Raw genomic sequence first — 26,483 nt, forward strand, 5'->3', positions numbered from 1 at the left:
AGTCACATATACACTGTGATGTTATTGTTCACTATAAGTTAGTCCAATATGAGAATATTAGAATCTCCCTACTGTTATATTTGCTAAAATCACATCTGACCAGAGAAAACCTTGGTTCCTGTGGCATAATGGCATCAAGTCTTGGTCCGGGGCCTGCTTTGTCCCCCATGTGGATGTTCCTTTATATGACCACGTTTGGGAACCCCTGTCTGCAATACAGTATTTGAATGGATAGTTTAGGCACTCATTGGATGCGCTTGGGAAATTAGAGTTGATCAACTTTAGATCATTCCGTTTGAGTGACCAGGTGAAGGCCGTTTTGTACAGTGCATTTACAGTGTCTCCGTCTCTCTCTCTCTCTCTCTCTCTCTCTCTCTCACATATCCACATGTTCTTTCCTTGTGGGGACATTCCATCCCCCTCCTCCTTCAAATATCCTATCCCACACCATGCCTATAACAATCAGTTTCAGCGAAGATGGAAGAAAACATAAAATAAACCGAGCTAAAGCACACAATTATATACCCTCATTTTACGATCATCTTGTGGCCAAAATGAGAACACAACACAAACTATGATCATCGTGCGGCGAAGATGAGAACACAACACAAACTATGATCATCGTGCGGCGAAGATGAGAACACAACACAATGTTATCATCTTACAGTGAAGATGGCTCAACAGGTGTGTGTGTGTGTGTGTTTTTAAATGTAAAAAAAATAAATTACTCACCCCATTCTATTTGTAGAGGAATGACATCCTTCTCTCTTTCATGTTGGCAAAAAAATCAATAACTCGGTCATAAAACACAGTTATTATGAAGCAAACAATTATTAGCTTCTTCAAAATGTCCCTGTTCTTCGTCACTGGCTGGTTGTGCCTTTGGACACTTGTTACTGCAGCCTGGTCGAGAGCCTCGTTGATTCGTACTTTACCGAAAAGTTTCAGTTTGAGCCTCGCAGGGATGTGGTTCTTTGACTTGCCGCCTGTCAATGGACCTGGACTGAATTAGCCCTCACTCACTCACTCACTCACTCACTCACTCACTCACTCACTCACTCACTCACTCACTCACTCACTCACTCACTCACTCACTCACTCACTCACTCACTCACTCACTCACTCACTCACTCACTCACTCACTCACTCACTCACTCACTCACTCACTCACTCACTCACTCACTCACTCACTCACTCACTCACTCACTCACTCACTCACTCACTCACTCACTCACTCACTCACTCACTCACTCACTCACTCACTCACTCACTCACTCACTCACTCACTCACTCACTCACTCACTCACTCACTCACTCACTCACTCACTCACTCACTCACTCACTCACTCACTCACTCACTCACTCACTCACTCACTCACTCACTCACTCACTCACTCACTCACTCACTCACTCACTCACTCACTCACTCACTCACTCACTCACTCACTCACTCACTCACTCACTCACTCACTCACTCACTCACTCACTCACTCACTCACTCACTCACTCACTCACTCACTCACTCACTCACTCACTCACTCACTCACTCACTCACTCACTCACTCACTCACTCACTCACTCACTCACTCACTCACTCACTCACTCACTCACTCACTCACTCACTCACTCACTCACTCACTCACTCACTCACTCACTCACTCACTCACTCACTCACTCACTCACTCACTCACTCACTCACTCACTCACTCACTCACTCACTCACTCACTCACTCACTCACTCACTCACTCACTCACTCACTCACTCACTCACTCACTCACTCACTCACTCACTCACTCACTCACTCACTCACTCACTCACTCACTCACTCACTCACTCACTCACTCACACTCTCTCTCTCTCTCTCTCTCTCTCTCTCTCTCACACACACACACACACACACACACACACACACACACACACACACACACACACACACACACACACACACACACACACACACACACACACACACACACACACACACACACACACACTGCTTCTTCTTCTCCTTCTCTTTCTTCATCTTCTTCCTCCTCTTCTTACCCCTCCTCGCTCCTCCATCCCTCTTTTCTTCTTCTCTGACTTTTCCGTCTTCCTCCTCCTCCTCCTCCTGTTTCCCTGTCGTCTAGGTTACCTACTTCCCGTTCGACTGGCAGAATTGCACCATGCAGTTCCGCTCCTACACCTACGACTCCACTGAGATCGACCTGCAGTACGTGCTGGACGCCAACGGCAAGGAGATCCGCGAGATCATACTGGACGATCACTTCAGTGGTGGGGATCTGGGATGATGGGTGGATGAGATCATACTGGACGATCACCTCAGTGGTGGGGATCTGGGATGATGGGTGGATGAGATCATACTGGACGATCACCTCAGTGGTGGGGATCTGGGATGATGGGTGGATGAGATCATACTGGACGATCACCTCAGTGGTGGGGATCTGGGATGATGGGTGGATGAGATCATACTGGACGATCACCTCAGTGGTGGGGATCTGGGATGATGGGTGGATGAGATCATACTGGACGATCACCTCAGTGGTGGGGATCTGGGATGATGGGTGGATGAGATCATACTGGACGATCACCTCAGTGGTGGGGATCTGGGATGATGGGTGGATGAGATCATACTGGACGATCACCTCAGTGGTGGGGATCTGGGATGATGGGTGGATGAGATCATACTGGACGATCACCTCAGTGGTGGGGATCTGGGATGATGGGTGGATGAGATCATACTGGACGATCACCTCAGTGGTGGGGGTCTGGGATGATGGGTGGATGAGATCATACTGGACGATCACCTCAGTGGTGGGGATCTGGGATGATGGGTGGATGAGATCAAACTGGACGATCACCTCAGTGGTGGGGGTCTGGGATGATTGATGGATGATGGATGGATATGGGTGGATGATAGATGGATGATGGATGGGTGGATGGATGATGGATGGATGGGTGTATGATGGATGGATGGTTTGGCTGTTCACATAATTTTTTTAATGTGGCCAATATCAGAATCCAGTGTGAACTGGTCAATGCTCCTGAACTGACCCACATGTGCAAATAAACAATAAAGAAGATGGACGTTAAAAACGGTGACAAATGTCAATCTAGAGTGATGCAAAAGTTTCATGAAAGTAAAACAATCTGATCTGTGTTAGGACTCTGTGACAGGTGGGCTCAAATGCACAACACGGGAGACAGCCTAATGTTCAACCCTATACACTGGTATCGAATCCAGCTGTCAGCGTTGCTTCCGGCTTCGGTCGGGGCGCCTGCACAGCGAGGGAAGCATCTAAGAGAGGTAGTGTGATCCTTCCACACGTTACACTCTCCCGGTGAGAGTCCGCGCTGCCAGGTGAAAAAGAAGTGGTGGGCTGGGTACACATGTGTCGGAGGAAGCATGTGATAGTCTCCGCCCTCCCGGACCGACGGTAGCGGGTAGAGTGCGCAACGACCAGGAAGGGGATTGGGAATTGGCATAACGACTAACATTGGGAGGGGAGAAAAACGGAAAAAGAAGGGATAATAAAAAATTAAAATTAAAATTACGAGAGGGTTGTATACATGGAAATACAACGGGTAGAGTATTCCCATGACAAAAGACACAAAAACATCATTATGGGAAATAATGTAGAGGATACTTGCCAGGCCATTTGTAAAGAAGATCTGATGCTGATGAATGGAGATTCAGGTATCTTGTAGTGCCTCCATCCATCAGCGTGATTTGTATCACCTGTGCCGATTCCGCGCCCATAGAGTGCAGGGGGTGTGTGAGACAGACACGGAGGGTGTGACGGTGGTACAGAGGGTTGTGGAGGTGAAACCGTAACAATCTGAGTCACATGAGCAAATAAATCTGATTTGGGCCACTTTTGTCTGCAGTGTGAACGGGAAGTAATGATCGAACATGATGAGACGATGAAGAGACGGTTTAGTGTAGTGTATGGTTGGTGTGGTTAGTGCTTGTTGTAAGGACTGTGTATTTACTAAACAGCTTTCAGACACAAGGACTGTGTGATAGGGCTATCAGAAGAAATGTCTATATAGTTTCATTCAAATTTATATCATTTAATCTATATGAATTTGAATACCAAACTGCAATTCAAAATTGTATCACAGAAAATCACTGGTTATCATCCCGTTGACATGATTTAGGGAAAATGTGCCTGCAATACAAGCCAATAAATGGGTGTTACAAAGCACAGCCCAATGCCTAATGATTGTTTAATATTTGTACCACCCACATAATACCAAATACAACACACAAGGAACTTGCTAATTGTAAGTATCTTATATGCCTACTTTGATCATTTGTAAATTGTATTATTAGTATTTGGATATAATTAGAATTTGCCTCATTCCAGTCTATTCATAATCAAATGTTATTCTTAGGGACAATTGACCTATTGACCAAATTGTGTTTGTCCGAGAGAGGTAACAGTTGTTGGAGGATCAAGAGAAGGATCAAGAGAAGAGGGCGGGGTTTGAGATAGGTTAATTGACAGCCCTACTATGCGTTACATTTTTCAACTGTGGGAGCACATGGTCAAGTTTAGACCATTGGAAGGGCACCAATGGGGCACATCCTCTTGCTTTCGCCACTCAAAAGGGCACTTTAGCTTGACATTTTTCAACCAGGGGGGGTGGCAGTGTCTCTGTGCCTTCTTGCCCCTCCCTGTATTTTAATCGTTTATGTAAAATAAATAAAGGTTAAAAAGGCTCTCCAGAGGGGCAACTCAGCCAATCGGAGTAAACGGGCTGTTGCCCTGGCAACAATAGCCCGTACCTGTGCACATCCCTGGGTAGTAATAATTATAGAACAAAGTGCAAGTAGTAAAGTGATAACAGTATACATTAGGGTTGGGTACCATTCACATTTGAACCAGTACCAGTTCCTGGCATTCGGGAGTACTGTCTGTGTACTGTCTGTGTACCAGGTACTGTGTACTGTCTGTGTACCAGGTACTGTGTACTGTCTGTGTACCAGGTACTGTGTACTGTCTGTCTACCAGGTACTGTGTACTGTCTGTGTACCAGGTACTGTGTACTGTCTGTGTACCAGGTACTGTGTACTGTCTGCCCATCGGGCATCGGTACCTTTTTCGGTACTTGTAATAATAATAATGTTTTTTATTTCAGTTGTAAAAAAAAACAAATCAAAATGTCTCAATTTCAACATTGTTATTTATTTAGAACATTTAGTTATTTATTGTTGTAACACACCACGGAAAAAATAAATCGCACGATCATGTGTTATGTTTAAAATGAAATCTTGCTCCGCCCCCCAGAGAGTGGCGATTGGATCATCATCCACAAGCCCAGCAGGAAGAACGTGAACGACGACGGGTACGAGGACATGACCTTCTACCTCATCATGGAGAGGAAGCCTCTCTACTACGTCTTCAACATCATCATCCCCTGCATCCTCATCACCATCATCGCCATCTTCAACTTCTACCTCCCCCCTGACGCAGGTACACAACCACACGCACACACACAATGGCGACAGGGAACGCGCCAGTTGACCTAATCTCTCAATATCATATCGTGGTCACTATGATGATAGTACTTTTACCCGATTACCGTCAAACTACCATGATACTTTTTCATAATCATAGTGACCAAGACATGGAAATACTGTGATACTTTTTTTTTATAAAAGTACTGACGGTACCGGTAACGCAGTGAGGGAGGGAACTAACTAATAATACACCTCTGTGTACTGTCTGTGTACTGTCTGTGTACTGGTACTGTGTACTGTCTGTGTACCAGGTACTGTGTACTGTCTGTGTACCAGGTACTGTGTACTGTCTGTGTACCAGGTACTGTGTACTGTCTGTCTACCAGGTACTGTGTACTGTCTGTGTACCAGGTACTGTGTACTGTCTGTGTACCAGGTACTGTGTACTGTCTGTGTACCAGGTACTGTGTACTGTCTGTGTACCAGGTACTGTGTACTGTCTGTCTACCAGGTACTGTGTACTGTCTGTGTACCAGGTACTGTGTACTGTCTGTGTACTGGTACTGTGTACTGTCTGTGTACCAGGTACTGTGTACTGTCTGTGTACCAGGTACTGTGTACTGTCTGTCTACCAGGTACTGTGTACTGTCTGTGTACCAGGTACTGTGTACTGTCTGTGTACCAGGTACTGTGTACTGTCTGTGTACCAGGTACTGTGTACTGTCTGTGTACCAGGTACTGTGTACTGTCTGTGTACCAGGTACTGTGTACTGTCTGTGTACCAGGTACTGTGTACTGTCTGTGTACCAGGTACTGTGTACTGTCTGTGTACTGGTACTGTGTACTGTCTGTGTACCAGGTACTGTGTACTGTCTGTGTACCAGGTACTGTGTACTGTCTGTGTACTGGTACTGTGTACTGTCTGTGTACCAGGTACTGTGTACTGTCTGTGTACTGGTACTGTGTACTGTCTGTGTACCAGGTACTGTGTACCAGGTACTGTGTACTGTCTGTGTACCAGGTACTGTGTACTGTCTGTGTACCAGGTACATGGCACTGTCTGTACCGTGTACCTTGTACATGGTACAGTATGTGTACTGTAACAATAGCCCGTACCTGTGCACATCCCTGGGTAGTAATAATTATAGAACAAAGTGCAAGTAGTTAAGTTATAACAGTATACATGATCCAAACCGTAACACAATGCACCAGAGAATTCGCTTTCGACTCACATCACCCCCCCCCCCCCCCACAGGAGAGAAGATGGGCCTCTCCATCAACGTCCTCCTCACCCTGACCGTGTTCCTCCTCCTGCTGGCCGACAAGGTGCCCGAGACCTCCCTGGGCGTCCCCATCATCGTCAACTACATCATGTTCACCATGATCCTGGTCACCTTCTCCGTCATCCTCAGTGTCGTGGTGCTCAACCTGCACCACCGGTCCCCCAACACGCACTGCATGCCCATGTGGGTGCGCAGGGTGAGTTGGTGTGTGTGTGTGTGTGTGTGTGTGTGTGTGTTAAGGCTGTTCCCAAGCCTGTTTTTGGCATTCGAACATTCGCCAGGGTTTTTCGAACGAACGTTCGAACCATCGTTTTTTAATCATGCGAAAAATTTGCTCCTAAATACTTTTTCTGGTTCAGTACTGTCGAGTATTAGCGCACATTTACGCATATAACGTAGCCATATGGGCACATTGCTGCGGTTATTAACAGTACTGACTACGCACTGACTCCGCTGCTCTGTGAGGAGCAGTGTTGGGGGAATGCATGCCGCTCTGTCTTGGCTTAGAGTGGATCAGAGGCTGGCATGCAGCCTTGTAACATTTTTGTTTAAAGGTCCCATGTTTTGCTATTCCTTTCACTATTTGGGCAATTTTACACAATTCCTGTGAGTCTATGGAACACATCTGTAAGTTTTTTTCTCCAAAAAATGTATTGTTTTGTATTTCTAATCAAGTACTCTAAAGCAGCATTTTCCACTTCAAGATTTCAAGCTGTTTTGGGCTGGGCTCCGCCCATACTCGCAAAGCGCTTTGAGTGACTGCACTGGCAGACAGAGAGAGACATAGAGAGATAGAGAGGGAGACTAATTAATTTCGCCGCGGGGGGGGCATAATCCCACGGGACAATGCATTGGTAACTTGTTTCAAATGACAATATATACCCCCGTGAATATTATTGCACGGATCGGAATACGCGCGGGAGTGTGCGTGTGCGCTATGATATTTCGCAACAGGTTGACGTGACGCGAGTGCCGACAGAGAGAGCAGAGAACGAGCGAGTGAGCGAGAGAGAGGGAGAGAAAGAAAGAGAAAGAGAGAGAGAGGGAGAGAGAGGGATACGGAGCATTTACACACACACACCTGACTGCGTCGGCAGTGTGTAAATGCTCCGTATCCCTCTCTCTCCCTCTCACTCTCTTTCTCTCCCTCTCTCTCGCTCGCTCATTCTCTGCTCTCTCTCTCGGCAACCGCGCCACGTCAACCTGCTTGAGGAAGTGTCAGTATTTCCACTCGCTATGTTGTTGAGCGAATGGTTGAGTGTGCGCTACAACTAGGGATGGGTACCGTTCACATTTGAACCGATACGTGAATCGATACCGGTACCCAACGGTACCTTTTTTCGGTACTTTAGTCTCTAAAAATGTAATCTACCTACCTCAGTTGTAAAAAAAATATCCAAACTTAATATTTAATAAATAAATAATGTATTATTATTACTTTATTATTATTTACATCTTACTGATGTAAAGCACTTTGAACTGCAATCCCCTGTATGAAAGGTACTATACAAATAAAGTTATTATTATTCATTTAGAACAACATATATATATATATGTATATATATATTAGAGGTGGGCATAGATTAATTTTTTTAATCTAGATTAATCTATCTGCAATCCTGGATTTAATCTAGATTAATCTAGATTAAAATGGCTAAAAATAAAATCTGCCGAAGGCATTCAAAATATGTGTGTTCTACCCAAATAATGACCAGAAGTAAGTCCTTACTTTTTCTTTCCTCCTTATGTTTCTCAGGCCAGGTGGCCCATTACACCATGAGCCCATCTCCCGTTTCCAAAATGCATTACAGAAAAAAAAAAAGCTGTTTTGCTATGATAATTGGTAATGAAATATCAAAATAATGTTCAATAAGATGTACTTGTGTTTAATAAGTTGTTTTATTCAGAAGTTAACACAAATAAATAATATTACCAGTACAGTATCTAGCACACTCTCAGGAGCAAAACAGAAAGAAGCATTTCAAACTTGAACTATGTGACATGGCTTGACTCAATCGGTCCAATCTCTATTTCTCCTTCTTCCACCAGTCACTCAGGCAGACCAGCTTGTTTTATGTAGCGATGTCTACTTATAGTGCCTATAATATTTTTCCCGTTGGGTGCCAATGCAAATCAACTGCTCCAGTGGAGTTGCTCAGTGGCCAATGGTGTCAACTGTGGTTGTACTGGGCAGCTCCCAGGTGTGAATGGAACTGTGTGAATGTGAAGCAGGGCGTTCCTGAAAAAGAGCATCTGTGCTCAGCGAACCTACCCTGGGTAAATAAAGGGGGGAAAAAAATGTTTTTTTTTTTTTTTTTTTTTTTAGATTAATGCGTTAATTATATTATCGCGCGATAATAGGATCGCGTTAACGCCGTTAACGGCCCAGCTCTAATATATATATATATACACACAGTCAGTCACACACATATCAAATTATTCTTTTCATATGTATTATCTGCGAGACAGCGCCAACATGCAACGAGTCGAAATTGTCCACTATCTCAACTGCAAGCAGGAGCAGTGTCTCTGTCACTCTGCATGTCGACTGCTCCACTGTCTGTGTGTCTGTCAACTGAACTCTGCTTTGGTCCAATCACATTCCCCCACCCACAGTCTGCGAATCAGAGGCAGAGTAGGGCGGGTCTTCATGACAAATTTGGTTGTCTCTCACCTGGGGCAGTGCAGAGCCAAGTTAACTTATAATTAATCTTTTTAGAAGGCTCTGGGGCGCGTCTATACTTTCCGTAGCCGCATTTCTGCAGGACGCTCTCTGATTGGCCACTGACTGACGCTCTCTGATTGGCCACTGACATGCTTGCCCAATCGCGTGACGAGCTGTGTCTTTGCCTATTTCCGTGTCGAACAGCCTGCAAACTACCTGGCGTTCTATCGCCTTGATCTAAGACAAACTCTAACCTTAACCAACTTCGAAAGAGTGCCTAAGCTTAACCGTCGAAAGAACTTGCCGTCACGCTCTAAGACAAACTCTTGTGAGGTTTGGTCCGCTCCCCGCCACACGCTCCGTTCCTTTAAGGTACTATGTTGATTGATGCATTCCCCGCCACGCGCTCCGTTCCTTTAAGGTGCCGTGTTGATTGGTGCATTCCCCGCCACACGCTTTTGGAGCAAGTATCAATCTTATCACGCAGCTGTCACAGTTTGTAATTAGCGCCCCTGAAGGCTTTATATACACAGACCTCCTTGCTATCGATGTTGGGTCGTTCTGGAATACAACTGCATATACCTGCCTTTCCCCGTCGCTGTTCCTGTCTTCTTTCTCTCCAGGACCTTTTTGTGGAGAACCGCTGTGGAGAACCTGGTTCCCCGTTTGGAGCTGCGCCTCGTTATCTGCCCGCTTTACGCGTTGCGCTCTGGTGAGTTTTTGGAAACAGTTCCTTTTGGATTATCAGTTTTTTGTGTGTTTGGTGAACACTGAAGAAATACCGTTTTTGTTTTGTACTGGACTCAGCTAATTTGTGTGTTAGGATAACACTGAAGAATTCCGTTTTGTTTTGCACTGGACTCAGCTAATTTGTGTGTTAGAATAACACTGAAGAATACCGTGTTGTTTTTCACTGGACTCAGCTAACTTGTGTATGGTACACCGAAGATCAAGTCACTTGGGATTAATACTGGACTCTCACCTCTCTGCCTCTGTGTGTTCGTTGGGCTGTTTCTGATTTCTCTCTCTCTCCGTTTTCCACCGTGAGTGAAAGCTGGGAGTATCTGCAGAGCCGCTGCAACGTCACATGCCAATTCCTCACCACTATCTACTGGGAGTATCTGCAGAGCCACTACATCGTCACATGCCAGATCCCCGTTTGTTTGATTACTGTACCTCATCCATCTTGTGACTCTGTAAATAAATACGCCCTAGCTTTTGGCTAACTCTGACCTTCCTGTCTGTGCCGTTGCGTTTGAGGTCGGTTACAAACCATAACAACTCTAACCTTAACCTACTTCGAAAGAGTGCCTAATCCTAACCAGTGTAGAAACTGACGTCGGCCAATCAGAGAGCGTCCTGCAGAAATGCGGCTACGGAAAGTATAGACGCCTCTGGGGCAGTGTAACGCATAATTATGTTTATTATATATGTCTATGGTGTAGCGTATGTTAGCGGGCCTCCGTCATCTTACTACACTTAGTAAGTCACGTCTCTCTCTCTCTCTCTCTCTCTCCTCCTCTCTCTCTCTCTCTCTCTCTCTCTCTCTCTCTCTCTCTCTCTCTCTCTCTCTCTCTCTCTCTCTCCTCTCTCTCTCTCTCTCTCTCTCTCTCTCTCTCTCTCTCTCTCTCTCTCTCTCTCTCTCTCTCTCTCTCTCTTCTCTCTCTCTCTCTCTCTCTCTCTCTCTCTCACTTTCACTCTCATACTCGCGCACACACACATACACACACACACACACACACACACACAAAGTGCCAACGCTTGGTTTGCACAAGCTGAACCGCTTAACGTGTGGTTTCGTTTTGCGTAAACTAAATAAATAACCTAAAATTGGCACCGTTGGATCTCACGTGAATCGATACTCGGTAGTACCGACGTGTTTTGGTAGGTACTTTTAAAAGTACCGAATTATGTACCCATCCCTAGCTACAATCATAGAGTTAGTTATGCAGATGACAATTCTTATACTTCACAGGTACGCGAAATTCAGAATGGCTTAGTTCAGTGGGGGAGGATCTCGTGACATGATCTGGTCTGATACGCCAAAATGAGAATTAGAGACACAGACCCCATTGATACATCCCCACATAAGATTATGAAAGTATATTTAAGAAATCATATTTAAGATGATGAATATTCAAGTTTATGATATTATATTTATTACATTTTTATTTAATTTTTTCAAGTCAGGTGTTCCTTTATTAAGTCCCCTTGTAGAGGTTCAGGTGTCACAGCAGCATGGGGGAGGGGAGGTACAGGCAGGAAAGAAAATAATAATAGAACAGAACATAATAATAATAGAGTCACAATACACTGTAGACAATGTATCGATAATAGTATACATGGTATACAGTACATAGTAATAGCACAGAGTCCGTGCAGTGTTTAGTAGTTAAGAGTCAGACAGTCCTAACAGTTATCGAGTTCTCCAGCCGTTAGTTCTCCAAATATTGGCAGCAGTCCATATAGTTGTCCATGCCTCATGGCTACTGGCACAGGTGATTTGTGGTGTGGGGCGGTAAGTCTATGGCTGAACATGCTCCTAATCTTGGCTAGCTCCTCATAGATGGTGTGGGAGGGGTTTTCCAGGGTAGTGTCCAGCTTTTTCCTCATCCTCCACTCTTGACCAGTTCGAGTCCCACTATGGAGCTAGCCTCATCAGCTTGTTCAGTTTGTTAGTGTCTCATGAGTTGATGTTACCCAAGCATACATAATTGTTTACATTTTTTTTTATTTTTTTTTATAAATTTCTTTATTGCAGGAAAAGTAATTTGTACATTTACAATTGTCAACATCATACATTTTCCATCTTTTTTTCTTTTCTTCCCCTTTCATTTCCCCTTCCCCTCCCTCATACCCCCCCCCCCCATCCAAACACACAGCATAGATGCTACTGGGAAAGAAAAACAAAAAACAATAATAATATCAATCAGACCCATCTGTATTATGCACAAATATTTAGATAAAAAGAAGTAAAGAAGGAACTGAAAACACAGAAAGAAAACTCTCTAGCACGGCTGTGGCTGTGGAAGAAAGTCATCACTGAGATTATTTCACTCTTTCCCTCACCCCTGTCTATAGTATTGTGGTAATTCTTGAGTAGTTTGACCTTCTGCAGCTGCGTCTCCCGTTCCCCTCTCCCTCCCCCAGTTGCGTGTAGCTTATTGCCAGCGGAAGAGTGCAAGAATGCTTCCGCATTCGTCACCGCACGCCAGTACGGTAATGCGCCTTTCCTTTCGCCCCGCTGCAGCCCCGCCAGCAGAGGCAGGCAGAGGAGGAGGAGGAGGAGGAGGAGGAGGAGGAGGAGGAGAGGGAGGCAGACTGGTAGCCAGAGTCAGGACAAAGGAAAAGCAAAGGAGGCTAGCGGAGGGTTCAGGGCTGAGTGGAGACATTAGTAGGTGTTTACTGTCCAATCTGTCGCTGGTGCTGGCTTCATGGACATTTGCAATCGTCCCTGCATCTCTCTCTCCACCCCGAGGGGAATACTGTTTTTAATACCCCCCTCTCCCTCTCTCTCTTCCCGTCTTCTCTGTTTATTATTCTCCTAAATGCCGCTACAGTAAACACCTACTAATGTCTCCACTCAGCCCTGAACCCTCCGCTAGCCTCCTTTGCTTTTTCTTTGTCCTGACTCTGGCTACCAGTCTGCCTCCCTCTCCTCCTCCTCCTCCTCCTCCTCCTCCTCCTCCTCCTCCTCCTCCTCCTCCTCCTCCTCCTCCTCCTCCTCCTCCTCCTCCTCCTCCTCCTCCTCCTCCTCTGCCTGCCTCTGCTGGCGGGGCTGCAGCATCGCAACACACACACATTCATAAAGCCAAGGCAGGCAGGCAGGCAGAGCTTGGCTGGAAATGTTAGCCGCGTCCCAGCAGGGGGGATGTGAGAGAAGGGTCCCGGCGGGGAGCGCTCTGATCCCGCAGGGAGCCGCTCGGCACAGCCCAGGGTTGGCTGAAGCGAGAGAGGAGGCAGGCAGGCAGGCGATACATGTATTCCATAGTAAAGTACAGTTGACAGCTGCGTTAACGTTACAATGCGTTGTGTTCACTCATAGTTAAAGACAGCCGAGGTTGAGTAGTTTCTTCTGATATCACTTTCAAACTCCAAGTGATTCGTTGCAATGTACGCGGAAATGCTGCGTTGTGTTGCAATGTACTACATGCATTTGTCTGAGCGGGGCGAAAGGAAAGGCGCATTACCGTACTGGCGTGCGGTGACGAATGCGGAAGCATTCTTGCACTCTTCCGCTGGCAATAAGCTACACGCCCCCCAGTTACCCACCCAACCCCCGGGGGTCTCATTCACACCCATACATACCAGGACAGGGAAAGGGGGGGGGGGGGATTAGAAAATAGGAATAAAATAATAATAAAAGATAAGGAAGTGCAGTTAGAGGTGTAAAGCTCTATCCTTTCTAAGTTTCTTCATTGATAGTCAGGGTATCGATGTGTTGCATTGAATGTTTCAAGGGAGCCCTTTAGGGAGAATCTGATTCGCTCAAGCTTAACGCAATGTAGTATCTCATGTATCCATCTGTTGTGAGTGGGTGGGGAAGGGTGTATCCATTTAAAGAGAATAAGTCTTCTAGCGAGGAGGGTAGTGAACGCCACAACTCGTTTTGCAGCCCTAGATGCGATCGAAGGGGTATTCGGGATACCGAAAAAAGCAGTGAGTGGATCAGGGTCTAACGTCACACCCAGGACCCTACTCAGTGTATCAAATATTGCAGTCCAAAACTCTGTGAGTTTGGGGCACGTCCAAAACATGTGCATATAATCGGCTGGAGATTTTTTACATCTATTACACGCATCCGTTCTATCCGGGTATATCTTTGCTAACCTCGCATTGGTGTAGTGAACCCTATGCAGGATCCTACACTGCAGCAAACTGTGTCTTGCACATATAGAGGAAGTGTGTACAAGGTCTAATATATGATCCCATTGTTCATCTGTAATGATAATTCCCAGATCTTCGTCCCATTTGGCTTTTAGGGAGTCTAAGCAAGTTGGGTTCATCCAAAATATTTTATCATATAAAATTGAGACGAGCCCTTTCCGCCCGGTACCGAGCGATAGGAGAGGGTCAGTCCTAGAGTCTGGAGGACGGCCAGGGAATTGTGGGAATTGGTTCTGAACAAAATGTCTGATCTGAAAAAAACTGAAAAGGTGGGAATTTGGGAGACCACATTTTTTTGATAATTCTGCAAACGACGAGAACACACCTCCGGAGTAGAGGTCATTAATTGTTAGCAAACCTTTGTTCGCCCAGCTTCTGAATACAGGATCAGAACAGGATGGTAAGAATAGGTGATTACGAGAGATTGGAGCTAGCCCCGACGGAGCGTGTAGGCCAAATTGTTTCCTAAACTGATTCCAGATTTTCAAAGTATCCGTTACAATTTGGTTCCGAACCACCTGTTTAATAGGGATCGAAATGGGTAGTTGGGATGTTGCCACAGACCAGAGTGAGTACTTTGAAGAGGAGACTTCCATCCGAGCCCATTGGGGTTGGTCTTCTTCCTCCCTCCTGGTCCTCCAGTAAAGGAGTTTGTTTATATTACATGCCCAGTAGTAATAGCGAAGATTGGGCAAAGCCAAACCCCCTTCCGATTTGGGAAGTTGCATGATCGTCCTCTTAATACATGCTCTTTTGTTACCCCACAGGAATGAACCTATAAGTTGATCAATCACAGTGAAAAAGGCTTTATTAATAAATATTGGTATATGCTGAAAAGCGTATAGAAATTGGGGTAAGACCACCATCTTTATCAGGTTAACCCTTCCCAGAAGCGAGAGGGGGAGAGAGGACCATCTCGTCAGATCTAGCTTAAAGCGATCCAGCAGAGGACAGAAATTTTTTGCGAAGAGCTCTGTCGGTGATTTGGCCATAAAAATCCCTAGATATGTGAATCCTTCCGTGGCCCTTTTAAAGGGGAAAAGCGATTGAGGAAGCCGTTCCGCAGATGCATTAACAGGTAAATATTCACTTTTCTGGAGATTAAGTTTGTATCCAGAGAGCTGCCTATGTTGTTCTAGAATATCCAGGATAACAGGGATGGACGATGACGGATTGGAGACATAAAGTAGGAGATCGTCGGCATACAATGAGAGTTTATGAACCAGGCTGAACCTCTCAATCCCCTCAAATCTGTCCTCACTGCGAAGCCATATGGCTAAAGGTTCTGCGGCGAGCGCGTAGAGCAAGGGAGAAAGCGGGCATCCTTGACGAGTGCCGCGATAAAGCGCAAACTGGCCCGACTTGGTACCATTCACATTAACCGAGGCCACGAATATAGGAGTTTTATCCATGAAATAAAACCCGGTCCCAGACCGAATTTCTCAAGTGTATGGAACAGGTACCTCCATTCCACTCTGTCAAAAGCTTTCTCAGCATCCAGGGAGAGTACCATTTCTGGCGCGCCAGTCGTGGTTGTGAAAAGGATATTTAACAGCCTCCTGGTGTTAAAGAAGGATTGCCTATCCATGATGAAAACCGTCTGATCCGGGTCTATCAGGAACGGGACCACCTTCTGAAGATGGCATGAAAGGACCTTAGCCAATATTTTACAATCCACATTAAGGAGGGAGATTGGTCTGTAACTGCTACAAAGGAGAGGGTCTTTACCTTTTTTGAGCAGCAGGGACAGTGACGCCTCTGATAGAGTGGGCGGCATTTGGCCCTTTAGAATGGAGTCATTATATACTCTCAGTAGAAAAGGAGCAACCAACACGGAGTAGGTTTTATAAAATTCTGTAGTATAGCCATCTGGCCCGGGTGATTTGCCACTTTGTAAAGATTTGATTGCCTCAGTCACTTCAGAGATGGTTATAGGCGTGCCTAACTCTTCAGCTTCCGCTTTATTCGCCTGAGGGTACTTGAGAGACTTGAGGGGGTTTGGGCGATCCCAGTCCTGCTGTGAAGACTCCGACGTGTAAAGTTTGGAATAGTAGTCAGAGAAAATTTCAGAAATTTCCGTAGGGTCTGTTGTAGTGACACCTAATTGGGATTTTATCCTGGGAATCAGTCTAGAGGCACTCGCCACTCGTGCTTGGTACGCAAGTAGTTTTCCGGCCTTATCCCCCTGCTCGAAAAAACTTTGCTTGGTGTGCAGGAGTAGTCTCTCGATCTTACTAGTTGAGAGCAAATCATATTGTGATTGAAGCTGGAGTTGTTTCTTATATAGAGCAGGAGTTGGTTTAGATGAATACTGGATGTCCAATCGTTTAATCTCATCTGATATACCCGTTAATTTGGATTGTTCCTGCTTCCCAAAATGAGAGGTAAAGGAGATGGCCTGTCCGCGGAGATATGCCTTAAAGGCCTCCCAGAGCATGTCACTGCTAACTTCAGGTGTGTCGTTTATCTCAAAGAAGATTTTTATTTGTGCATGAATAACATCCTTAAATTCAGGTTCAAATAATAAGTGGGAATTGAATCTCCAAAATTTAGAGGGTGTTCTACCCTGGGGGAAGTTAATTTCAACGGATGTCGGGGCATGATCGGAAATGACTATACTATGATACTTAGTAGAGACTACATTATGTAGTAGTTTTTCATCTAGTAAAAAGAAGTCTATCCTCGAATACGTGTGGTGGACATAGGAGAAGAAGGAGAAAAGTTTATCGGTAGGACATTTTTCTCTCCAAGGGTCTATAAGGCCAAGCTGTTCCATATGAAATTTTAGGATGCTCGCCGCTTTAGAGATGGTAGTACGTCTATCCGAAGACCTCTATGTTTTGGACCTGGTTAAAGTCTCCTCCGATAATTATGTGATGATCATTAAGGTTAGGTATCGAGGAAAATAAATTAGATACAAATTTATCATTGTCCCAATTTGGTGCATATATTGAGGCCAAAACCACCGGAATGTTCTGCAGCCTGCCCGACACTATAACATATCGTCCGTCAAGATCAGTTAAAATGGTGGAAGGCTCGAAGGGTACATCCCTATGTATAATAATTGCAGCTCCCCTGGCTTTTGCTGAGAATTTAGAATGAAAAACGTGTCCCATCCATGCTCTCTTAATGCGGGGGATATCTGAGGTGCAGATGTGTGTCTCTTGTAAAAAACAAAGGTCACCCTTGAGGTGCCGTAGATGGTTAAGTACCTTGTTAGCCTTGATAGAGTTATTCATCCCTTTGACATTCCATGAGACGAAACGGATGTTCCTGCCCGTCACTGCCATGTTCTGTTAAGTATATACATACCTGAGTTGAAAAGATAAAACATTGGAAGAGAGGAGAATGGTAGAGGGGGATAGAGAAAGGGGGGGGGGTTGACGCACACACATACACCCACACAACCATACACAAACATACTCACCCGGGGGTACATCCCTTGGTCCCTAAGGGAACAGCAACAGCCTCTATACCTCTCCGGATACGTTCCTTCCGGTGGAGACTTCATCCTCACTCCCCTTTTCCCCTCTCTCCCTTTAATTTCGAACAGCCTCCAATATGGTTATGGATAAACTTTTAAATTTCTGGCGAATGCACGTTCGTTGGAGGGAAGGATGGACGACTTGAGAGCGAGGGTCCGATTCCAACGGGAGATGAGAGACGTTAACATCATGTGTTTCACGGAGACATGGCTCAAGCCAGCGACGCCGGACAACAGCGTCTCTCCATCGGACAACTTCACCGTCCTGAGAGCAGATCGCACGGCAGCCTCTGGGAAGAGCATCGGAGGTGGGGTCTGCATCCTCACAAACAATCTCTGGGTTAATCCCAAAGAAGTACATGTCCTCTCAAGTTCATGCTCCCCAGATATGGAACATCTCTCAATCCTGTGCCGTCCGTTCCACCTACCCCGTGAGTTTACCGCGGTCATCATGTCCGTCGTATATATCCCCCCACAGGCAAATACTGGCAAAGCGTTGGTGGAATTACACGACTACCTCAACAGACAACAGATCAAGCACCCGGACGCCGCGATGATAGTGGTTGGTGACTTCAACCAGGCGAATCTGAAGAAAGTGATGCCGTCCTTTTTCCAGCACATCGCCTGCTCCACGAGGGGGAGGAACACACTCGACCATTGTTACACCCCGTTCAGAGCCGGCTACAAAGCTGTAGCGGCTCCGCCATTGATGGGAGCGGCAAGCGCGAGCGATCACGACTCCATTTTTTTACTCCCTGCATACAAACAAAGATCACGTGATGCCGTCGTGTCACGCGAGACAAAAAAGTGGTCTGACGAATCAGAGGCCACGCTCCAGGATGCGCTCACAGACACGGACTGGGACATGTTTAAAGGAAGCGCCAGTGACGTCAGCGAGTACGCTGATACTGTTGTGAGCTACATAACAACAGTAGCTGACGGCATTGTCCTCACGAAAAAGGTGCGCGTTTTCCCAAACCAGAAACCTTGGGTGGACAGCACTATTAGAGCAGCCCTGAACGCTCGCACCAAGGCTTATAACCTGGGCAGAGAGTCAGGAAATATGGAAGAGTACAAGGCTTCAGTCTACACTCTGCGCAAGGCTGTTAAACTTGCTAAGAGGACATATGCTGATAAACTGGAGACACAAATGGCACAAAACGACACAAGAGGCTTGTGGCGGGGACTGAAGACAATAACTGACTACAAAGTCAGCGCCCCCTCAATGGGGAGCGACGACGCCTCTCTCGCGGACAAACTCAACTCCTTCTACGCTCGGTTCGGTGTAGACAGTGTCGCCGCTAGCCCTCTGGCTAGTGACGTCACTGGCGCACCGGCTGTTGTGGAGGGGGGGGGGGGCAACCGCGGGGGGGCAGGGGCGCTCTCTCGTTGTCGGAACACAGTGTGAGAAGAGCATTTATGCAGGTGAACACCAGGAAGGCTGCTGGCCCAGATGGAATAACAGGATGCATACTTAAGTCCTGTGCCAACCAGCTTGCCCCGGTGTTCACCGCCATATTTAATCAATCCCTGGTGGAGTCAGTGGTCCCTGCCTGCTTCAAGATGTCCACCATCATCCCTGTACCGAAGAAACCCTCCCCAACATGTCCAAATGACTACAGACCGGTGGCACTCACCTCTGTGGTCATGAAATGTTTCGAGAGGCTGGTTAAGGACCACATTTGTGCCTCCCTCCCCAGTGATATGGACCCTATGCAATTTGCATACAGGACAAACAGGTCCACTGACGACGCGGTCTCCCAGGTACTGCACAGCACTCTCTCCCACCTTGACCGTCAGAAGGGGGGCTATGTGAGACTGTTGTTCATTGACTACAGCTCAGCGTTCAACACCATAGTCCCCACCAGACTGGTGGACAAGCTGATCGAGCTAGGTCTGAGCTCCGCCCTGAGCGCCTGGGTACTGGACTTTCTGAGTGAAAGACCCCAGGCGGTCAGGGTGGGGGGTCAGACCTCCAACACCATCACCCTGAGCATCGGGTCCCCCCAGGGCTGTGTTCTAAGCCCCCTGCTGTACTCACTCTACACACACGACTGTGTGGCCAAGTTCAGCTCCAACTCCATAGTGAAGTTCGCAGACGACACGGTGGTGGTGGGGCTGATCTCGGACAACGACGAGAAGGCCTACCGGGAGGAGGTTGAGGTACTGGAACGCTGGTGCCAGGACAACAGCCTGCTCCTGAACATTGGTAAAACCAAGGAGCTGATCGTGGATTATAGGAGAGGACAGCAGGAGACACACACACCACTGACGATTAACGGGGCTACCGTGGACAGGGTGAGCAGCTTTAAGTACCTGGGGGTCCACATCTCAGAGGATCTGACATGGTCAACACACATAGACACAGTAGTAAAGAAAGCGAAGCAGCGCCTCTACCACCTGAGACAGTTAAGGAAGTTCAGAGTATCGGGGAAGATACTCCAGTCCTTCTACTCAGGAGCTGTAGAGAGCATCTTGACCGGAAACATCACTGCCTGGTATGGAAACAGCACGGCACAGGACAAGAAGGCCCTACAGAGAGTGGTGCGCTCAGCCGAGCGTACCACGGGTATTGCGCTACCTCCCCTGCAGGTTCTATACAACAAGAGGTGCAAATCCAGAGCCTGCAGAATAATGAAAGACCCCCACCACCCCAATAACAGCCTGTTCCAGCTGCTGAGGTCAGGCAGACGCCTGCGAACCCCAGCTACTAGGATGGAGAGGCTTAGGCTCAGCTTCTTCCCCCAGGCCATCAGAGCCTTGAACAATGAACATTGAGTGCCACAGAAACTGAACTATCCACACACAAGCACACACGAGCACACACACGACACGCACACTCACACACTAGCAGCCACTTTAACACGAGCGGGCACACACTCATGCCGCACACACGCACACTTATGGCCAAGAGGAAAGGCCACTTTAAATTAGTATAACAGGAACAGTGTATTGCACTACTAAAGCTACCTAGCATGTCCTATATGCTCTGTAAATACTATGTACAGATACCGAGATGTCACACCATGTTACCTGTTACCTGTTATTGCACAATGTTGTTTTCTTATTGGATTCTATTATATGTTGTACCACTGTATTTTTATTGGATTCTATTATATGTTGTACCACTGTATTGCACATCGTCACGGGCAAGACCACCCGCATTTCATTGTATACTTGTATGCTGTGACAATTAAAACTCTTGACTTGACTTGACTTGACTTAAAAGAACATTCGAACAGCCAAAGAAATAAAAAATAAAAACAAAAACAAAAAAAAGGGATGCTTAAATTCAAAAATTAAAGATTGGGATAAAAATGAAAGATATTTGCAACACAACTCGGGGCTCATCCATTAGAGCATGGACGTAAAAGCGCTACCAATGACTCCCAATAAGGAGTGTGACCCATAGAAAGTTGAGAGTGAACAAGTAAACCGAGGCGTTCCAGAGTGTGTAGGTCAACCTATAATTCAGTGGACCTGGGCAAAGCCCGCCTCCAGCCTACAACAGCTTGGGGAGAGTGTCTTTAGCCCCTGCTACCAAGCCCACTAGGGATATAAAGATTGCAAAACCAAAACAGAGTTGAAAAAGAGGTGCCACTCTCTTCTTTTCTTTTTCCCCCCTTTCTCCTTCTGTCTATATAAAAAAAATTATATACATACAATTAAAGAGTAATATAGTAATAAACAGGAGGTATATGCAGTTACAGGGGTTACACGATTCAGGAACCCCACAATGTACCTAAAATATGTATAGAGAGGTAATGTGGTTAGTTACATTCGGCAGTGTTAGAGACCTGTACCTTAAGACAGTAAAAAGAAGCGTGTGCAAATTGAGTTGGTTCAGTCAGTACCTTGAGTGCTTCCTGAAACATGCATACAAAACCCCCACTATCCAATAGATACTATCCGGTTTGTTTGTATTGAGACCAGCGTTTCCGTTAGCCGGTAATTACCGGTATTTGACAGGCAAAATCTGTTGAAGTCCGACATATTTAATCTCTCCGGTCATAATGTCCGGTGAAAATAATTCCCTCTAAGCACAATTTGATTATTTGAATTGTATTAAAATAGGCTAAAATTAAATAGCCTATGCGATGAACGAAACAATCATTACATTTGTTTCATCGTTGCTTCACCAAGCAGCGGGTCTAATAATGACAACGCTGTGTCAGCGAGAGCTTGCTGCTAGATTTGCGAAAAGCATGCAGCTGCAGACCCACAGAACCCGCCAGCTTTGCCGGCACAGTGCAGTAATCCAATTCAGCCATTGGCAATTCAGCTGTTGGGTGGGGGGCGCTGCTGAGCGGTCCCCAGACCGGACCTGAAAACACCGCTGGTCTTCGGGTCTGCAGCTGGATGCTTCTAGCAAATCTAGCAGCAGCAAGCTCGCGCTGACAACAGCGTTGTCATTATTAGACCGGCTGCTTGGTGAAGCAACGATTAAACAAATGTAATGATTGTTTCGTTCATCGCATAGGCTATTTAATTTTAGCCTATTTTAATACAATTCAAATAATCAAATTGTGCTTAGAGGGAATTATTTTCACCGGACATTATGACCAGCACCAAGTCGTTGGGAGGTGGAGATATACATCACGCAAACCCACGATAATGTTGCCGTCTCTCTCTACCAAATTTCTCAGTTCTTCGCTTGATATAATTAATACAAATGTCCAATATAACGGAATTCGTTAGCTCATAAAAATTTGATTATAACAGACTGCTGTTTATTAATGTCGGGCAGACTGCCCACCGACACCTCAAGTCGGCAGCAGCACGAAGTCTCGAGGGACTTATTTTATTTGGAATATATTAATGACTGTATATACGCAAAAGTAGCCTAGTTTTAAGTTAAAATATTATGAATGCCTTGAGGATGTCATTCTTTATATAGGCCTATCAATTGTTTTTAAGCTCAATAAACTCTGACCGGAATTTATCCCATTTGTCCGGTAGATTGAAATCTACCGGACACTCAGACCTGCAAAAAAAAATTCTAACGGAAACCCTGATTGAGACCCTCAGATATTAAGAGGAGCATGTGCACCCTGAATATGCTCACCCTGCCTAGAGAGTCATATGTATATAAATCCATACAAAAGAAAAGACAAATACATTTTTTTTTTATCCACTTTTTCTCCCATTTTTCTATATTTTCTCCCATCCCAATTTCGTATCATCCAATTCAACCCTCCCCTGTCACGAACGCTGTTTCTTGCCTCCCACAAGCCGGCTGCAATGTGGACTAAGTCATACATAGCACAAGTCCCCTCCGGTACTTGAGGTAACAGCAGTCGCATCTTTTCACCTGCGCAGCTCGATCTCTCAGTGGCGAGGAGTAACGTGTGGGAGGCTCACGCTGCCGACCTGTAGGAGTCGCTGTCCACAACGCCCGATCCCCACCCATCAGTTTCCCACCCCCTAATACGGCCAATGTGTATTAGTATGAACGACCAGCTAAACTGAAAGCAATGTGGAGCGCTGGGCTCGAACAGGCAAGCCCAGCGTCTCCGTCATTCGTGGCGAGCGCCTTGCCCACTACGCCACGTAGCCGCCCTAAAAGACAAATTAAGTTAAGAAAAAAAGGGAAGATTATATACATGTAAAAAAAAAAAGGGGGGGGGGCAAAAACTAAAAATACGAAATAGGGAGCAGAAGAAAACGGCATGCAATCATTCACAAGGTCATGGCTATAGCAACCTGGTTGGCATAGGGTTCCTTTTGAAGGAGTCACTCCGATTGAAATAACAATATTCCCCTTCTGAGGCATAGGTGGCCAATCTATAGTGACTGGGCACTATAATATAACCAAGGTCCACAAGTTCAGCCGAACACTCAGTACGTCGTAATCATGTCTATTGCTGTTGGTGTTGGTTTCAGCTGGCCCCGAGGTGTCTGTTAGACCTAGGTAAATGGCCTAGTAAATTCAGGCCCAGTCTCTGCGCATTGAGTACTCCTAAAGCATACAAATAGAACCTTCATTATCCTATCAAACCGGTCCATTCTGTTTATCTAGCAGCCTCTAAACAGAGGGAACGTCTACAGTTTGAATGAGAGAGAGACACATGTAAAATAAGGGCTATTAAAGAATATAAAAAAAAAAAGGAGTTAGAAATACGGGCAAATATAATCCGCGTCGGCTATTTGGGAAGCATAAAGTTCAGTTTCAGAAGCCAGTCCGCTTAATGTCAATAGCATCTCCCCATGAGGTCTAAGTGTCAGGTCTAACGCAGTCGACCAGTTTAGCCCAACCAATGTCTATAAATTCAGTCTCGCATTCTACATTCATTGTTCATTGCTCCCGGCGTCAGGTTAGCTTACCACTGGGTACTCATTGGGTAGCCATCCACGCTAGGCTAGCTTGGCTTTGAGGTAAGCTTCGGCATCGCCAACAGACATGAAGCGTAGTCTGTCTCCGCTCTCTTCCGTAATCATCAGTTTGGCCGGGTAGTGAAGACTAGGCCTCAGCCCCCGCTTGTAAAGTAGTGCCATCACCTCGCGGTACGGTGCTCGCTGTTCCAACACAGCCGGGGTATAATCCTCGTAGAAAGCAATTTGTTGACCGTCGTACTGCATCTCCGCTCTTCTCTTTCTGGCCTCCCGGATCACCAGTTCTTTAGTTTGATAGTTATGGAACCTGATGATAACAGGCCTAGGCTTTTCACCCTGCTTCGGTTTAGCTGCCAGAGACATGTGTGCGCGGTCCAATTCTGGAGGGTTAGGGAGGGTCTCTGCCCCAAGAACCTGGGATAAAAGGGTGGCGAAGAAGGATGTTGGTCTCGGGCCCTCAATCTGTTCTGGTAGTCCAACGATCCGAAGGTTGTTACGTCGCCCCTCGAGCCTCGAGGTCCTCCGCCTTAGCCCTTAGCATAGCCTGGCTAGCCCTCAGATCCGCACATGTAGCCTCTAGCGACGCAATTCTTTCGCTTACAGATTCCGCATTCTCCTCCAGGGACTTGACCCGCTGTCCGTTGTCAGCCACGTCCGTTTTCATTTGGTCAAGTTTATTTTCCAGAGCGGTAATGGCTTTTCTGAACTCGGAGGTAATAGCCTCTTTGTGGCTCTCAAGCAGGGTGGCCAGCCAGGCCTTGCTAAAAGCGTCGTCAGCCTCCTCCTCATTCTGAACATCGCCCCGTTTTGGTCTTGGAGTCTTGGATGACATCTTTGCGAAGATAAATATTTAGTTAACTATATCGATACTAGCATATAAACAAGAATTATGAGGGTTTGGAGTCTTAAAAAGTAGAATTTAAAAAAAAATTAGGGAGAGAGGGAAAAACACATCCTACTCCCTGCTCACCATACCGGAAGTTATATTTATTAAATCTTAATAAGAAATTACATTAACGATTATGAAATCATTTATGAAATCATTTAATATTATGAAATCATATTTATTAAATCATATGTAAGGTTATGAAATTGTATTTAAGATTATGAACTAATATGTAAGATTATGAAAGCATATTTAAGAAATCATATTTAAGATTATGAAATAATTTATGAAATCATATTTAAGTTTATGACATTATATTTATTAAATCATATTTAAGAAATCATATTAAAACCATGGAATAATATTTAAGATTATGAAATCATATGTATGAAATCATATGTACAAGTATATGTACCTTGTGAACGTTACTGTGTTGTGTGGTGCTCCCCTGTACATAACTATGTCATACATTTGTTTTATATGTTATATTAAATATTAAATTAAACAAAATGGGTGTATGGTAAGACATGGAAAGCAATGCATATGTAATATTACTGTATGTCATATAACAGAACGTATGTAGGAAAGTGGTTCTTGTCTGTTATAAATAATTGGCACATGTAAGAATTTTCTAACAACGTTTTATTTGGTCTCTCTCCCCATCTCCCTGTATTTCCCCACTTCTGCCCTCCTCCTCCGTCTGTCACTCCTCTGTTCTCCCTCACCTTCTCCATTCCACACCCATCTCCCCAACCTCTCTCGTCCCTTAATGTCTCCCTCTCCCACCTCCCTCCGTCCCGCACCTCCCTCCGTCCCGCACCTCCATCTCTCTCTCTCCCATCTCCCTCCACCCCACGCATGTCCCCATTTTTCCCTCCCTCTCCCACCCACCTTCCTCCCCCCATCTCTCCTTCTCCCACCCACCCCCATCTCTCCCTCTCCCACCCACCCCATCTCTCCCTCTCCCACCCACCTCCCATCTCTCCCTCTCCCACCCACCCCATCTCTCCCTCTCCCACCCACCTCCCATCTCTCCCTCTCCCACCCACCCCCATCTCTCCCTCTCCCACCCACCTCCCATCTCTCCCTCTCCCACCCACCCCCATCTCTTCCTCTCCCACCCACCTCGCATTTCTTCCTCTCCCACCCACCCCCATCTCTCCCACCCACCCCCCCCCCCCCCCCCATCGCTCCCTCTCCCACCCACTCCCATCTCTCCCTCTCCCACCCACCCTCTCATTTCTCCCTCCCCGCCCCCCTCCCCATCTCTCCCACCACCACCACCATCAGATCTTCATCCACATGCTTCCACCCTACCTGGGCATGCTGCGGCCAAGGTGGAGACCCCCTGTCTCTGGAGAGTCCTCCCCGCCGGGACACCATGAACATGATCACCATCAACCGCAGGGCAGGCGACGAGTACTTCATACGCAAGCCCAACAGCCAGGCCATCCTCTTCCCCAAGCCCAACAGGTGA

The 26,483-nt window shown here is 46.2% G+C and overlaps 1 protein-coding gene across 1 annotated transcript; it reads left to right on the plus strand.

The window, feature by feature from the left end:
• Positions 1-2,130: 2,130 nt before the first annotated feature.
• LOC311248367 (acetylcholine receptor subunit beta-like) lies at positions 2,131-26,483 on the plus strand (the record flags this gene model as incomplete). The annotated part of the gene is given in 5 exon segments (XM_084339260.1): positions 2,131-2,275; positions 5,296-5,481; positions 6,724-6,947; positions 26,297-26,343; positions 26,345-26,483. Coding segments are annotated over 5 exon segments (741 nt in total), but the record flags the coding sequence as incomplete, so codon positions are not given.

This window comes from Notolepis coatsorum, assembly GCF_963971535.1.
Source record: "Notolepis coatsorum genome assembly, contig: SCAFFOLD_1951, whole genome shotgun sequence".
NCBI lineage: Eukaryota > Metazoa > Chordata > Actinopteri > Aulopiformes > Paralepididae > Notolepis > Notolepis coatsorum.